Consider the following 18,025-nt stretch of genomic DNA (forward strand, 5'->3'; position numbering starts at 1 on the left):
TTCACCAATAAAGAAAAATGGTAGACCAGTGCAACCCCAAAAAAGACACATTTGAAATGAACAGTGAGCAAGAAAACATATGAACCTTCATTAGTAATTTTTAAAATGCCAGTAAAATGCCCATGATATGTGATATTTTCCTCATCAAATTGTCAAAAAATAAAAAGACGTAATATCCATTGTCGAGGAGAGTTTGGATATAGGCTGACACTGTCATAGGTTGTGTTCCTCCAGAAGATTTTATCACACTACTCAGGATGGCGTGCAATTTAAAACTTATGAATTGTTTATTTCTGGAATTTTCCATTTAATATTTTTGGACTGCAGTTGACTGTGGAACCATGGAAAGCAAAACTGCGGATAAGGGGGACTACTGTATTTTTATTTTCAAAGAGATTATTTAAACAACGATGAATTTATAATAAGTAAAATTTGGTGGGGGGTAAGGGGTTCGGGCGGGGGGCGGGGCAGGGGCAGTGGCGGTGAGGGGTGGGAATGCACTTCAGGAGCCTGCAGTGAGCAGTGAATGCCAGATCACAATGCTGTGGGGTATGGCTGGCCTTACTTTATTTACCCCAGGCCTCCCTTCTTTCCTCACTTCTTTGTGCCTCTGTCTATAAGACCTTCACCCCGATACCTGTATATTCCCTTTTCTTCCACTCATTAATTCATAGCAAGTATAATAGGAATTAGACCTTGGGGACACAATAGATTTTAAAAAGTTTCTTCAAAGTGCCAGTTTCTTGCAAAAGGAACTATAAAAAGTTGTGTTTTGGAAGTTAAAAATGTATTTGGTTAGCTGTTTTTTTTTCGAAATTGACTTATTCTTATAGAATTCTTTCATTTAAAAAACCGCCAAACTTGTCGAGATTGCTAAGAAGTTCAACTATAAGTAGGCTTTATAGCAAACCATCATAGAATTTCTGTATATATGTGAAAGAAAAAATTGTTTTCTTTGAAGAGAGAGAAATGGCTCTGTGATTCAAGGGCTGAGCAGCATATTTCCTTCAGGTTCAGAGTTGCAGTAATCATACTTATTTAGTTCATGGCATTTGCCTATGAACAAATGTGAGGCCTCTTTTTTATTTTCCTCCATCTCCAATTCCTAATCATTCCATTTGCCCCCTTGCATGAACACCTATGAATATATGTATATGTGTTTTGTAAAATATTCAGTGTTATTTAGTGTGTATATTTTTAATTTGCTTAAATGGTATTCGTGCAATAGATCTTATTGTTTCTTCTTTTGTGTTCACTACTGGTTAAAAAATCTTGTGTTCACTACTTTTGTGTTCACTACTGTTTAAAAAATCTTTTCGTGTTTCTGTGTGTATCTCCACCTCAGTGCTTCTGATTGCTTTATAGTATTTCATGGAATTTACTTACCACTTATCCGTTTTCTAGTGATGCCTTCAGGTACACTTACAAACAATGCTCCATATATCAAAACATGCTCCCTTACAGAACAGTGTGTGAATTTGTCCCAAATACATACCCAAGAGCTGTGTAGCTGAGTCATAGAAATGGCATTACCTATGAAAACTTAACACATGTGATTGCTCTGTGGAGTGGCTTACCAGGAATGCATGTGGGTTTCTTTTCTCCATGTTCTTGCTAACAACCTTCTATGTCTTAAGTCTTATATTTAATCCATTTTATATTATCACACTGGGAAAAATTAAAAAGTTGATTAATATTTCACAGAAGGGCCAAATTTTTATTATGACAACTAGAGTTTTAAAATTTACAGTGAGGTTATTGAAGTAAGATTGAAATGCATGTTGAAGTTCAAAGTATTGCATGATAATGTCCAGGTTTTGCAGTTACGAGGGCAGGGACATATCATGTTGACTTGCCCAGAAACCTGATCTTGTCAGTGTCCAGAGTCAATCATATTTAGGTAGTCTGACTCATGTTAAGTACCCTCACTAGTGACCAAAGTTAATTAGAATGCCAATAGACTAATTCATGAGAAAATAAAATTGTCAAGCCTCCTGGCCATTTCATTTGGCCAGTTTTTGTCTCTAGGGAATAAAGTATAATTAGAAGAGGTAGCTTGGTGAGTTTTAATCAGGGCAACAGGAAATACTCTATGATTCAGACATTTAATGGTGTCAAGCTATCAAAGCTTGATGGCGTTTACCTATTTTCTAAGTCAGATGTTTTAACAATCTTGGAACTGTGAGATTTGTAGCAGTGTTTATTAAGTGATGATAATCTATCCATGTCTTTTATTTGATTTTTTCTATTTTTTATAAAGGGGCTTTCTGTTATGATACACATAAATTATTGCCCTTATACCTAAGCTATTTAGATCAACTGAACTATTTGAAAGGGAATTAGTCGCACTGTTAGATTGAGGCAATAGGCATTATAATTGTTTTATGGGACTTTGCTATTGAGTTTTTAGAAATAATTTTGTAGGACTGTAGACTAGATATGAACAGGGTTTATTTTAAAGCATATACATTTTAAATTAAATTTAGCATTAAAGAATATTCTGTAGTTTTCTTCCTTCACTAGGCCTTTCTTTATATTTCTAATGGGAACTCAGCTTCTTTTTTTTTTAAATAAAAGAAGCCAGTGGGAATATTATTTCATTTATAAGAATTTTTTGTAGAATAGCTGTTTTATTGGTTAAATCTTGATATCTTCATCATTACTTTTATTTTTTGCTTCACTTTTATGAATTCTTTTAGGTTATCTGGATCTTGAAATAGGCCCACAGCCAGATAATAAGAATTTTAATTAGCCCAAAAAATCCTTGAAAGATTTTTTTTTATTGTTTACCTCTTTGTATGGTACTACTTATGGAATTAATTTGAATTTAACTGATACTGAGCATGGCTAGTTAGAAATCCAACTTTGGGGCTTAAGTTTCATACTTCAGTTTTTATTTTTCAAAAGCTGTGAGATTATGATCTTTTTCTCATTGTTTAAATTAGAAAAGGCAGATGAAATTTTGGTTTTCATCTGAACTGAACATCTATTAGAATTCCAATTATTAGAATTATATTGGAAAAACATTTTTTTTTAGTTATTAGCTAGCTGAACTTTTTATTGCTAATGCAGAATAAAAGTAGGTTAAAGTATATTTCCTTTTTAAAAATTTTTAAATGAAAAATGTCATGATTACAAATAGTAATGGTAGAAATTATGCATTTTTATCAGGATGCTTGCAGTTTATTATTAGAGGTATAGTCATGTGTGTGTGTGTACAGAGACTTAGAAGTAAATATTTCCCATTTTAAGAATAAAGGAACTTTATGGTTTTCATAATAATAATACTAAATATAAGTATTTCAGTTAAAAATTGTGCAAACAGCAGCCCTGGGAAATGCAGACTACTGAATATTTATATCATGGGAGAATACTGCCACCTTGAGTATATGTAATGCTATTTTATGTCTTCATTTTCTTTTGTTATGCCAGTTGATACATTGTGTTTTTTGGTACTGTGTTCAGATGTATAAATGTCTAAAGATGTTTTTTGTTTTGTTGTTTTTTATGTAGTAAAATCAAGCCAAATTCTCTTTTTTCTTACCAGGAGGAGGGATCTTGAATTTTGAAGACATTGAATTTGATGTAGTTAGCTTTAAGAATTGGAAAGTCTGAGACATCAATCAGGTTAATTGATATCTGATGTTAGTTGAAAATTGAATCCTTTTATTTGAATCTTATGGATGATAGATGATTCTTTTATCATTCTTCACTTCGGGATCATTCTGAATAACAGAATTCATTATATTATAGGTAAAGGAAGTACAGGGCACTGGGCTTTACCGACACAATCCCATTCCTTGATTTTTGAATGTTTTCCTTTTAGGTCAAGTGCAGAGGAATGACTAATAATGACATGTAATAGTGTTCTGAAAAATATTAATGTGATAAAAAAAGAATTCCTTTAAATCATTTTGGTTACCTGGAGGCATGACTTAGTGGATTTTCAGGTATTTCTTCTATGAAGAGGAAGAATCATGAGACTGGGAGTTCGCTTTCTGATGCTCCCAATTAGCTTAGCTGTGTAATCATGAGCACAAGTTTCTTCATCTGAAAAATGAGCAGTTTAACTGGGTGGTTTCTAAAGACATTTTTAGCTTTAAAATTCTATGACCGTGTAAACTTTTACTCTAATTTTTAAAATGTTAATGCTATAATGCCCTTCGATGTACTCATACTCTTCTATATAAGAAGTTATTTTAAAATTTAATGTAATCACATAGTTGTGTTTAACTGTCATAGAATATATAGTAATTCGAGGGGATACATGTGTACAAACGTTTTAAACCAGAAGCCTAGGAAATTTGCCTACTTTTTAACACATAGGGTGCTTCAGGATTGGTTTTGGAGTAACCTAGATTTTAATTGTATACTGTTTAAGCAACATAACATTTTTTGGGGGAGTACAAATGCGTTGAAAATGACTACATTTCAACTTCTGGGAAGGCTCCAAAAGTTTGTATAAATATGATAAAGCCCATATCATAGGCAGAATTTTCAGATTGAGATGAAAAGAGAGAAAAAGGTACCTTAGCCTACAGTTAAAAACTTAGTTCTTTAGGATATTACCCAACTGAAAATTTAAGGCCAAAGATTCTTCAGTATGTAAATTTCTTCATTTTTTTAGTGTACAGTAGCAGATATTTCCTGCTTATTTTAATTCATTTTTCTCCTGAAGTGTGCTAAGAGTGAACATACGTAATCAGGTTTAGCTTTTTACTTTAAGACTATCTGAGAATAATTTTTTAAAATTCTAAGCATAATTTAGAGGAAAATGATTCTTATTGTTAAGCTATATAAACATGCTAAATTCGACATCTATACTGAAATAATTTCCCAGTGCCTCGTGGTAGTAATACCAAAACAAAATAACTGTATTGTTATTTTTGCATTTATTTTATGTAATGCCAAACTGTTTCATAGAGTACAGACTTCATGACAAATGTTTACATTCACTAACTAATAAAATGCATTTCACATGCAAAAACTTATGTACGTATTATAAAACACTAAGTAAAAATATTAATTAAAATGTACATACTACCCTTCTAATGTTAATTATGGAAGTATAATAAAAATAAAATATTAAGTAAACTACACATCATAAAAGTATAAGAGAACATAATCATGAAAAGAGCAAAGTGGACGATAGCCTAATTTGTTTTTAGAAAGCACAATCTTAAGAAAATGAGTATGTCGGTGGTGACATCAGTCATATGGTTTTACTGTAGAGATTTTTGTCAAAAGGTTTCTTCCAAAACCTTGCTCAACAGTAAGGTAGGAATGTGAAATTAGAAGAAAATATTGGGCAGTAGTTTCTAACAGGCTCACCTACAAATCTAATCTCTGGATTGATACTCAAGACATTTTTGAAGTTTGTTTTTATATAGGGACTATAATTTTTATTGATAGCAAACTGTAATTTTAGAGAGAGTGTTCCTAGTTTTTTTCTTTATTTTATATGTAGGTGGAGATTTCAATACACAATAACCTGTATTTGGTTCATTTGTATTGTGTTAGTGTTACACTTGTTTGAAAAGTCTTTGATCTCAATGGAGAGTTATGATTGCAATAAAAAATTTGTCAATTGTCATTTTCTTCCTTGAGAATTATAGAGAATTAGAATGCTTTCTAATGAATATGTACATCTTTGATTACTTTGAAGTTTTTTTAAAAATTGAGTTATAATTGACATGTAACATTATTTTAGTTTCAGGTGTACAATGTAATGATTCGATATTTGTATATATTGTAAAATCATCACAATAAGCCTAGTTAACATCCATTACCACACAGTTACAAATTTTTTTCATGTGATGTATTTTGAAATTTTAATGTAGTAAATAACTTTATGTATAGAGAAGATTTTGCATTAAGAAGATTCACCATCTCTTTATTTCAGTAACCAATATATATTACAGCACCATGCCAAAGCATGTAATAAAATCTTATGCAACACTGAAAGGTTGTTGCTTATTGCATTTGCCACAGGCCCAGACCTCTCCTTATGCAATGTGCAAAAATGAATGAGTACATTATTGATTTTGATGAAAATGATTTTTAAAACAATGAAATACTAGCATTTTGGAAATAAAAATACCATACTGTTTTACAATACTGAAACTGGTATCGTCATCAGTTGTTATGTTAATGTTAAAGTACAGGTCAAGGTAGAGATTGGTCGTTACATGGATGTTGTAGGATTTAAATGTTTGTATACCCAACACTCAGATTTTTAATCTACTTATTAAAAGCATCTAATACTACTGGTGTCATTACTAGTGAACATTCTTTGTAAATTGTTTTTTTCATCATAGCAGAAGATTAATTCTCCATGTTGATTATTTTATAATTTGGTTATAATTTCATTGAGGACCTGGGAGGAGGCAAACCCTGCTTTTACCTAGTTTGCCATTTTCCTCCAGGATGAGAAGATCAATAATTGTATTTTTCTAATATATGCAAAAATTTGTTTCCTGTTTAAGTGAATTTAATTGCAAAAAATTTTAGACTGTCCTGTAATGTAAACTCAATAACATGTAAAAAGTAAGCATATTTTACTCTCAGCATATTTTTCTTTTCGTTCTTTTTTTTTCCTTTGAATGCATTAAATTTAGTGGTTGTAGCTCTTTGTGAAGCAGGTGCTGCCCATTAGAGTAATTCTATACTTGGAAATATTAATACATAGACATTTTGGTGTGTATTCATTTTATTTAAACAAACATTAGTGGGATGCGATCTTTAAGTGATTGTGAAAGTTAATAGTAAATAATATACTGTTCAGTTTTGAGATGTTTAGCATAGATCTCATTTATATATTTTTTTCTTAATATTAGGCAAGAAGTTATGAAATGGAATGGATGGGGATATAATGATTCCAAGTTCTTCTTCAATAAGAAAGGTCAAGTTGAATTGACCGGGAAAAGGTAACTGTGGTTTGTTTATTCTTTCTTTTGTTCCTTTTTTCTCTTTTTTTGTATGAAAAATTTTAAACATAAATAACAAACATAACATGTTCAATAATAGACATGCATAAAAATAGAATAATATAATGACTTCTCTCAATTTAAAAGTGTTTTACCATAATTGCTTCTTTTTTCTGTAGTATTTCAAATTCTGACATTTTTGTGCCACTTCTAAATATTTACATATGTATATCCCTTAAAAAAATGAGGACTTAATATGACCAATTTTATAATACCATTATCATTCTCCTTAAAATAACAGAAATTATATATCTGATTATTCAGTCCACATTCACATTTCCCTACTTGACTCAAAAATACGGTTTTTATAGGTAGTTAGTTTGAATCAGGATCCATAAGTTTATAGTCACCCCACCACTCAGCCCCAACACCATTGACTTGTTGAAATTAGCCTCATTTTTAAGACTGGGAATTTACATTTGGGTGTAGGTTATTATTGCAGGTAAACAATTTTAGGCAAATATATATAGTATTTTTAAAATTAGTTTTCTGAGATATTTTAGGGAAGAAGTGATAAAGAAAGATCAATCATTTGTGTGATACCTTTCACATTTCTGAAACGTTTTTGGTAATGTATTGATAAGAATCCCAACGAATATTTGTATTGTTATTGTTTCAGATGCAGACAGTTGTAAAATATGTTCTTAGTTGATTTTAACCAACATTAACCCTGCCAAAGCTGGTGTTTTGGGTTTGTCTATTAAATTTTGATATAATTTTTGAAAGGATAGTGAGTATAAATATGTAATGTTTGAATGTTGACTCAAAAGTAAATTAAAAAGTGAGGCTAGATTAAAAAGTTGGATCAAATATATTATGAATAATTTCTAGTATTGTACAACTCAGTGTATGTTGGGCATATATGCTTAGGTTAATATTGAAATACCAGCAAGAAAAGTTTTATTTCTTTGTAGAAATTCTTCTTCGCAACATAATTATTCTATTTTTCTAACTTAAAAATAGAAAATGTACCTGAAACAAAACCTCAAGTAGTAATTAAGAACTAATTTTAATGAAGATGTGAAGATGTACATTTAACACATTTTTTAATAGGAAAAATAAATATCATCTGCATTCTCACTCCCATTCTTATTTGTGACTGGGCAGCATGTTGGTGGAGGCTTAGTTGAGAAATTATAATTCAGGTAGAAGGAATTTCTGACTAAAATTACATTTACCAGTCTTCTAAATGTCTAATACAGTAGGAACTTATCTATGTAGAGATTGGCTTTGCAAAATCTTCTGGGGTGAAAAAGTGAATCTTCTGAACTTAGAAAACCAATTTCCTCTCCTCTCAGACAGTCTTCAATTCTTTCTTTGGATGTCAAAGGTATAGAATCTTCATTTTATGGGAGGGAAGGGTCAGATAGTCAACTTGTATTTCAGCACAGTGCCACTGAAAGCATGAGACATCTGTAGTCTTCTGTAGAGTACTGTAGGCTATGTACTGGTTTATGTTAGAAGTGTATGTGTGTGAAATGAATGATTAGTTACAGAAAATAGCACAAATAATTGTACTTTAGTGGTTTCATGAGTGCAGAATCTGGTTCTTATTTTGGGTGTTCTGGCACTTGAGACACATGTGCCACACACATAAGATACTTATTTTTAAAAATTTAGAACCCCAGTGTATTCATTTATGATTAGACTATTTCTTTTTCAGTATATAGACTACTTGTTAATGCCCTTCCTGATATTAAGACATGTAGAAAGCAAAATTGGAAGAATGCCACTGCTGCCACTCTATCCAGAATGAATTCTTTAAAGGCCTAATTTCTTTGCATGATTGACTCTTGAGTTCGAGTCCAGTAGGAAAGATGGGAAAAGAACAGGATACATCTGACTGGCACAGTCTACAAGGGAGACCAAGAAAGTGGATGTTGATTTAGCGGAGGGCAACCTTTGGTTCCCACTAAGACTCATCCAGAGGGTAATTCTCCAAACACAGGAATGGAATTTAGATGCTCTATGATTAAATATATACATAATATATACATATATACATAATGGAATTTAGATGCTCTATGATTAAATATATACATAATATATATAAACAATTTAATAACTGAAAACTAAATATTAACTAAATAATATTCATTTCCCATTTTGGTGCTTCCAGAAGCACCATTACCTTGTCACAGGATAAACTGGATTGAATTGGACCATAGCTTTCTCTATATCTAGTCTAGTTTCCTAGGTGTAATGGTTGAATTAGTAGATGTCTCTGTTTTTTCATGAGAAAACATTTACAAACATTGTTTAAGATAATAACAGCTATTATTTATTGAGTGCCTACTGAATTATTTTAAAATAACCCTTAGATGGATAGTGGTATTTTCTTCAAAATAATTAGGAGATTGAAGATAAGAGAAGTTACATTGCTTACTTCAGGCCACCTGTTCAGTGGGAAATTGGGATTAAAAACCAAGTGTTTTTAAGATTCATTCTTGGGCTGTTTCTTTTATGCTGTGCTCATGAGATATTTCTGCAGATCACTATACTCACCCATTATATCAATCTTATTCTCTTTCCAAATTCTGGAAGCACTTCTACACTCTGTACAACAGCACAGTAGAGTTAGTCATATTGTAAATAGTTATCCTATGACAAAAATTTTTATTGTTCCAGTGAAAGACAAAGGACAGAAGCCTAAGAAGGTTGTGGTATTCCCAAAAGAGAAAATGGAATTTATGACTAGAAAGGATGAGTACAAGAAAATATTGATTTGGCTGAACAATATTAATTTACCCTTTAATGTTAATACTAGATTATAAGGACAATTTTTGAAATTTTTTGTAAAGACCTTTTATTCTGGCTTTGTAGTGGACTGAATACAGACCCTTTGCCCTCTATAAACACATAGAAAACATGGATAAAATACCGGAAGAAAGAACTATAACAGCAGGAAAGAAAGGGAAATCTTTAAATGCCAGAAACTAACAATGACTCTCAATGAAAATTTATGGGGGTTCCCTTATTTCTGATCCAAAGAACATTGAAAAGGTAGGAAATTTTTATAAGGAAATGTGGTTAAAGGTTTGTATATATTTTTGGGAGCACAACTTTGACATTTCAAACCTAGCCATTAAATTAGAAGCAATTGTTATAAGCTATTATAGATCTTAGAGGAAAATCAGAAGTTTAGTCTATCTTCTGAACAGATTTGTCATTTGTCAGTTTATAAATCTCTAGATCTATAATCTTATCACTCTTATTCCCTCCAAATATAGATGAATTTAGTCCTAGTTTTAAACAGCAGATGACAGTATTTCAAAGTTAATGCTATAGATTTCTATAAACTAAAATTTTTGAAAAGTGTCATTATTTTGACTTTAAAGGTATCATACAGTATCGATGCTTACAAAGCACAAGTTAGTGTTTAAATGGAAAGAAATTGTTTGGATTTGCTGCACTTTGTGTTTTCAGTGGTGTAATTTTTCATTCAGTTTTTATCTTCAGTTATAAAAAGGCTATCAAATTGCCTTTCATTTGTGGAACTCACCCTGAAGATAGATGGTTGCATATACTGATATTTTGCTACCTCTGTACACTGCCCCCAGAGTATCACTTTGTCTTTGGTCATCGTGAATCCTGATGTGTACTTCCTTGGATATTTATGTCCACAGGTGATTTCATTGGTCTTGAAAGCTTATTCTGACTCTATATCTTTTGCAGTACAGTCTACCTTGGTTCTGAGGAAAAGTGGTAATTTGATCTCACTTTATATTTACAAAAAGACTGTTTCTTAAAGTTCTCAAACTAATCTTCGGTCATAGAAAAGATCTATTTAGTAGTCACTCTGTTTCAACAATTGGTATAGGCACTTGGCTTTCCTCTTAACGCATTTCTGATAAAAGTTTTATATTTCCTGCTAGAAATTAAATATCTTTGAAGCTTTGACTAAAGTGGGTTGTAAGGTTCTTAAGAATAGGAGTCTTATTATATAATACCAATTCATTGTGTCCTGCAATGCAGGGTATAAATGCTTGTTTGTAGTTCTAGATGTAAATCCAAAGTATCTAACTATAATAATCAAGTCATTATGTAGCTGTTTTTTAAATACTTCTGATTCCTTTAACTTTTCTTAGATTCTTTCTTTTCTGTCCATTTACTTCTTTGACTTAAAAATTTTCACTTTTACTCTATGAGATTTTTGGAGCCCTTAGCAGTATGCTAGTCTTTATGATTGTTAAATAGGTTTTCTTTCCTGTTTTTCAAATCCCAGGACATTAGATGTAAGAAAAAGTACAATTGAAAAGCTTCCATTCTGACATGGAACTCTTTTTGAATTGTATAAGTTTTGTCTTAAAATTGTAAATAATGGAGCAAAGTCTTAAATCCAAGCTTCTGCCAAGCATGATATTTCTACAAAATCTGAAATATTGTGCATTCAGATGTAGAGATATATTGTGTTTATCTTAGTGGTAGAAAGTAGTGTTAAATTTTACACATGACAGTAATACAAGCATGATATCTGTTCAAGTATCTTGAAGGTGGTCACCTTTTTATTTTATGGATGTTATTTGTGAGTTAAGGCATTCACAAAGATCTGAATATGATTCTGTCATGAATATCAAAGGTCAGCTATTTTTACAGAGACTCAAAGTAATTGTACAGTTAAAATATAAGGGCCCAGCATCAAAATATAATAGTTCCAAATTGGTCTTTTTGTAGGACATGATTAACACATAGTAGCATATATGTTGTAACCAACTTCCCATAATTTATACTTTTACCTTAGCTAAAATGAAGAACATTTTATATGCCGAATGACTAACTGTCTTTAGTTGTTTTAGCTATGAGTCCCCTACTTTCATTTCAATTTCTTTAGGTTTACCAAAAAGGTATTGTTATATGATACTTTAGTTTGATTTTTAGGCCTAGTGATTTTAATATTAAAAAAAGAACTTGTTTGATTCAAACACTTATTTTTTTTTTCTTTCCATTATCATTTTTGTTTTGCTAATTTTTATGTAAAGATTGGTTTAAGAAGTTTAGAATTTTTGCTACATAATATGAAGTTAAATTAACACAAGGAATGACATCTAGTCAGCCCATGTTGTGTAACTGTTAAAATTATTTCCAATTAAAAATTCCTTTGGATAGGGCCCAATTCCGGCTCTTTTAATATTGAGTGCTGCATTATTATAAATATTTAATTTTAGTGCAGAATTTATATATTACCCAGTGACTTTTTTGGTAGTGGGCATCTTTGGGAAATCAAAGTAATCTTTTTGAGGCTAATTGCTAAAAACTTTTGCAGTTATTCAAGCTCTGATGAAATGAGTGAGAAATAATCTTGAGCAAAGGTATCATACTTTGAACATTTTAACTGATTTCTTTTCTATATTGGTTTAATTGTTATTCGATCTGGAATAAATAATGACTACTAGAATATCTCTTCTCCATTTAAACACACACAACAACAAAAATAGTTATAGGATTTAAACTACTGTCTTGGGAAAAAATTAATTTAATCTTACTTCATACCAAGTACAGAGATCAATTCCAGATAGATTATAGACCTAAATGTATAAGCTAAAATTATAAAACTGCTAGAAGGATATACAGAATGTCTTTCTGAATTTGAGGTCGACAAAGCAGAGAACAAAAAGTATTAACTATAAGGGAAAAAGTGAATCAATTAGACAACATTAAAATATAGAACTTCTTTTCATCAAGACTCTTTTAAAAGAGTAAAGACAAATCACAGAGTAAGAGAAAATTTTAGTACATACATTCTTGATTCCAAATATATAAAGAATTTTTATACATCAATGAGAAAACAGTAATAACCCAATAGGAAAATGAGCAAAAGATTAACTGACATTGAAAACAGAAGATATCCAAATATACAATAGCTATATGAGTAGAAGCTCAATCCCATAGGTAATTGGTGAAATTCAAATTGTTAAGAGATCGCCAATAGAATGTCTCACATTAAAAAGAACTACAACATCAAGTGTGGGGAGGATGTGGAACAAGCAGAACTCTTTATACATTGCTAGTGGTAAACATGTTGGAATACCGTCTACCAGCATCTTCTAAAATTAAACATATGCATAGACTATGGCCTGGAAATTATACCTATATACTCATCAGAAACATGCAGTACATTCTTGAGAAAAGAGTTCAAAACTGTTCCTGCATGCACTAAAAATTGTAAACCACTCAACTGTCAATGAAACAGTGGATAAAGAAATTGTGTACTCACACAATGGAATTAAGCCATGGAAATGAACGAACTGCAAGTATATGTAACAATATAGATGAACCTCATAAACATTGAGCGAAAGAAAGCAGACACAAGAGAGTATATTTTGTAGGATTTTATTTATATAAAGTTCACAGTCAAAATTACCCTGTAATGTTAATAGGATAGTGGTTCCTTTGGTGTGAGGAAAGGAGGTAGTGCCTGGAAAGGGGCATCGATATTGTGTGTGGAGAGATATTTCTGGGGGTGCTGGTAATATTCTATTTCTAGGTCTAAAAACGGATTACATGGAAGGTTTACTTTGTAAAAATTCATTCAGCTACAGACTTATTTATCTTTGGTATGTATGTTATATTTCAGTATTTTGTAAGTAAAATATTTATAAAATCAAAAATGAAACAGCTATAATGTAGTATCATAACTTTATTTGGCTGTCCCATCATCATTTTTGGTAGCGGGTAGAGAATGTGCAAGAACATTATAGTGAAAAGCAATTTCAGATATAGCTACTATGATTTTATAAATATCACTCATAAAGATTTTCGATTAATGATCTCATTTAGAACAGTGGTAAGGGGAGAATCAGACTAGAGGTAGCATCATATAGTGGTTAAGAGGACAGACTGAAGCCTTACTTATTACCTGGTTAAGATCTTGGGTTTGTGACTCACTAGCTCTGTGACCTTAAGCAAGTTTCTTAACTTACTTAATTTCTTAAGTTATTTAACATCTCTGTGCCTTAGCTTCCTCATTTATAAAAAGGGGGTAAATAGTACCAACGTCATAACATCATTATAAGTTAATATACCTAAAACACTTAGAACAGTGCCTGGCACATGTTAATGCAATATGTTTACTTAAGAAAAAAGTACCATTTTAAAGTACCATTTTAAAACATTTAAATTTTGTTCTAATGTTTTCAGAGAGCTGTTATATTACTGCTAATACTAACATTGGATTATGATGTTTGCATATTAGCCTTCTTCACTACACTAATCTAGGGTGGGATACTTCTTTTATGTCTTATTGCTGTTTAATATTTTGCCACCTCTGAGAATTATTTATAAAACTGAAAAGTTGGACCTCTAAGCACTTGAGTTTTCTGCATTAATCTCTTCTCATATATATAAAATTTGTATATGAAATAATGTTGATGTTTCATATAAACTATATATAAGTAGAGATTGGGATGAAAGATGTAGGAACAAATATAGTTTTTTCATAGTATACCCACCGTAGTGCTCATGTGTATGTTTTAAATGTATTGTACTACTTAATGTAAAATCTAAGAACCTGTTAAGTCTACAGGTTTATTTTCTATTCCTTGTTCTTATTATAGTTGTCACATTGTAAACTTCATAATACAATGTTATAATCGTTAAGTCATATATATTTTAAAGAAATTAAGAAGTCATTTATATTTACCTACGTATTTAATCTTTCTGATATTGTTTATTCCATCTTGAAGATTTGAGTTTACATTTTAGCGTTTTATCTCCCCTCAGCCTATAGAAATTACTTTAGCATTTCTTGTAGTGTAGGTCTGCTAACACTAAGTTCTAAGAGTAGTTTTCATTTGAAAATGTCTTTATTCACTTACGTTTTGAAGGATATTTTCACTGGATGTAGATTTCTAGACCGACATTATTTTCCCATTCAGCACCTTAAAAATGTTCATTAGCTTCCTGATTTCACCGTTTCTGATGAGAAGTCAGTCATAATTTTTATTGCTAACACATTGTATGTAATGTATCATTTTTCTATAGATCCTTTTAGGATTTCTTTTCCCTCTCTCTTTCTCTAATTGCAATTTGATTATGTTGTGCCTAGTGTGAGTTTCTTTGCATTTATCTTCTTTGAGTTCTCTGACCTTCTTGAATTTGTAAATTTTTGTCTTTCATCAAATTTGGAACTTTCAGCTATTATTTCCTCAAATTCTTTTTAAATTCTTGTTTTTTTCCTCCTCTTCTTGGGAATCCATTTATATGTATGGTATTTTGTTATTGTTCCATAGGTCCCTGAAGCTCTAATTTTTTCAATCTTTTTCTGTATTCTTCAGATTGTAGATATTTTATTGCTCTGTTAATACTGACATCTCCAATCTTCTCTTAAGTTATTTCAACTAATTTTTATTTCAGAGTTTTGATTATAGAATTTCTGTTTTGTTTTTATAGCTTTTATTTCTCTGCTGAGATTTCTTTTTAGTTACTCACTGGGAATATATTTTCCTCTTTTAGCATAGTTATAGTTGCTTTAAAATCCTTCTGAGTTATTTGCAGTATCTTGGGGTAAGTTCCTATTAATTACCCTTTCTCTTGATTATAGATCACACTTTCTTGTTTGTTCATGTCTAGTAATTTTGGAGTATATCTTGGACATTGTTAATGATGTGTTGTAGAGACTCGATTCTGAAAAGGCTTTTTTTTCCCATCAAGCAATTAATTTGACTGATTTCAAACTCCCCATTTCTCTCTTTGGTGACGAGCACCTGAGTTATCTGTTTAGTTCTTTTAGCTTAGTGTCTGCTCCATTGATGTGTAATTCAAGGTCAGCCAGACATTTGGACATATTTATACATAGGTCCCTCTCTGACTCTCTCCTTTTCCGTGATTTCCTTGTACTCTTTCCAGGTGCTATGCTTGCTGTAAACACTGTCCTGTGGTTCTTCAAGCCAGGAAGACTGTAGGTTTTCCACATTTTTGGTTTTTTTTGTGGTACCGGCTGAGGTTTTCCTTCAGACTAAAACCTGTTTTAAAAAACAACGCTAAAAACTCATGTAGTGCTGTTTCCTTCTTCCAAGTATAGCACACTTCCCTTTTGCCTGCTTTTGTTCTGCCTGTACTGCCCTCAGATAATTGGGATTTGTTTGTTTTGTTTTGTTTATGTCCAGAGTTTATAATTGTATGTTAGAGGGTTGGTTTGATAGGAGCAGAATTACTAGAAGCAGAATCTTTAAGATTTAAATTTAAATGAAAATACCTTACTCTAATGTTTTACCTTCTTTGTACCTTAGGTACCCTCTTAGTGGCATGATTTTACCATCTTTTAAAGAATGGATTCAAAATACTCTTGGAGTAAGTCTGGAGCATAAAACTACCTCTAAAGTAAGTAAAAAGAATGATTATAACATGCTTACCTGTGTCTGTATATATGCGTTTAATCCCAAATTAGATTTATCTTTGTGATTGATCATGGTTTTTTTTTCATTAAGTTTAGTGTTTATATTGGTCTTATTAGGGTATAGTTTCACTTTTCTGAAAGTGGGATTAGGAAACTTTAAACTGTATGCATATCAAATTAATGAAATTGTTAGTATTTCTTTATGATTTTATATTTATTTTTATGACATGGTATTCTGCATGTTCCTCTAACTGTATCTAAGTTTCATAAGTTCCACAGGGGCTATGGCTAAAACTATATTTTCCACTGTATCCAACATATTATTAAGGACTGTAGGTATTCATTGAGTACTTGTTTGGTTTATTTATAAATCCCCAGTTACGTTTTATTCTAATAATTAAATTAGGCTAAGCAACTAATTCTCACCTCCCCAAACCAAATTCTTTTAATTTTTCTTAAAAGATCTCTTTTTTCATCTCCTTAATTCTCTCTTTCTTGACTATTTATAATTACTTTTTTTTTTTGACATGGATGATGATGTCTACATACCATATTCAGAAATTTCACTAGTTTTATATGCACTTCTTTTTTCTGTTTTTGAGCCCTTTTCAATTTTCAATAACTTAACAAAATAGTAATCCGTATGTTTTGTTGGGGTTCTTTTGGTTATTTCTTTTCACTATAGGGTAGATTCCCTGAGGTCAAGATTTTTTTCCTGTTTAATTCATTGCTGTCTCCCTAGGGCCTAAAAAATGCCTGGCTTTTACTACACACTAAGTAAATATTTATCATATAAATATATAATAATCTTGCAGGAGATTGGTTTCAGGACACCGCTTGGATACCAAAATCTGTGGATGCTCAAGCCCCTTATATAAAATGGTGTAATATTTGCATATAGCCTATTTTTGCATATAAGCGACAGCAGGGTATACCTACATATCACGTCATTTGTGTGGATTCAGTGTAGTGCTTAGCATGTGACAAATTAAAGTTTTGTATTTTGGAACTTTCTGGGACTTGTAAAAAATATATTTTTCAATTCGCCATTGGTTGAATCTGCAGATGCAAAACCCACAGACACAGAGGGCTGACTATAATTGAATATTGAAAACAGATCTTAATAAGATACTAAAAGGTTATGTAATATTTTTTTTTACATATCTTGTATTGTCTTTTTTCCAAATACTATATCATGGTTATTCTTTTTTTTCATGGCAGATTTGATTTGGGCAGCCATTTATAGATCTCTTCCTGTATGTTAGGTGATGTTAGGTGCTTTTCACAAAAAATTACCACATTTAACCTTCTTTCCTTATGGCAGCTATGTAAATTTGGTGGTGATAATTTCATTTAACAGATGCAGCAGCCAAAGGTCATAGAAGTTGAATTACTTCCCCAATGTCACATATCTTTAAAGTTACAGATTTATTTTTCAAGTTACCTGTTCGTTGAAATTATATAATAAGTTTATAATTATGTTGTGAGTTTTAAAGCATTCCTGTGAAACGGGTTTATTACTCATATTGTGAAGCTTTTTGCTCTTCATTTAAAAATAATAATTGAACCGTAGAAGACATACAAATGGCCAACAAATATATTAAAAGATGTTCAACATCACTAGCTATTAGGGAAATGCAAATCAAAACCACAATGAGATACCATCTCACACCTGTTAGAATGGCTATAATCAACAGGACAAGTA

The 18,025-nt window shown here is 31.3% G+C and overlaps 1 protein-coding gene across 1 annotated transcript in view; it reads left to right on the top strand.

Annotated features, from left to right (window-relative positions):
• AGPS (alkylglycerone phosphate synthase) overlaps window positions 1–18,025 on the top strand; it is a 117,858-nt gene that overhangs the window by 16,506 nt on the left and 83,327 nt on the right. Inside the window, exons 2-3 of the mRNA XM_006921234.3 lie at window positions 6,837–6,926; window positions 16,214–16,304. Of these exons, the coding sequence (XP_006921296.2) occupies window positions 6,837–6,926; window positions 16,214–16,304 (181 nt within the window). The remainder of the gene's footprint in view (window positions 1–6,836; window positions 6,927–16,213; window positions 16,305–18,025) is intronic.

Source organism: Pteropus alecto, unplaced genomic scaffold, assembly GCF_000325575.1.
Source record: "Pteropus alecto unplaced genomic scaffold, ASM32557v1 scaffold3, whole genome shotgun sequence".
Classification (NCBI taxonomy): domain Eukaryota; kingdom Metazoa; phylum Chordata; class Mammalia; order Chiroptera; family Pteropodidae; genus Pteropus; species Pteropus alecto.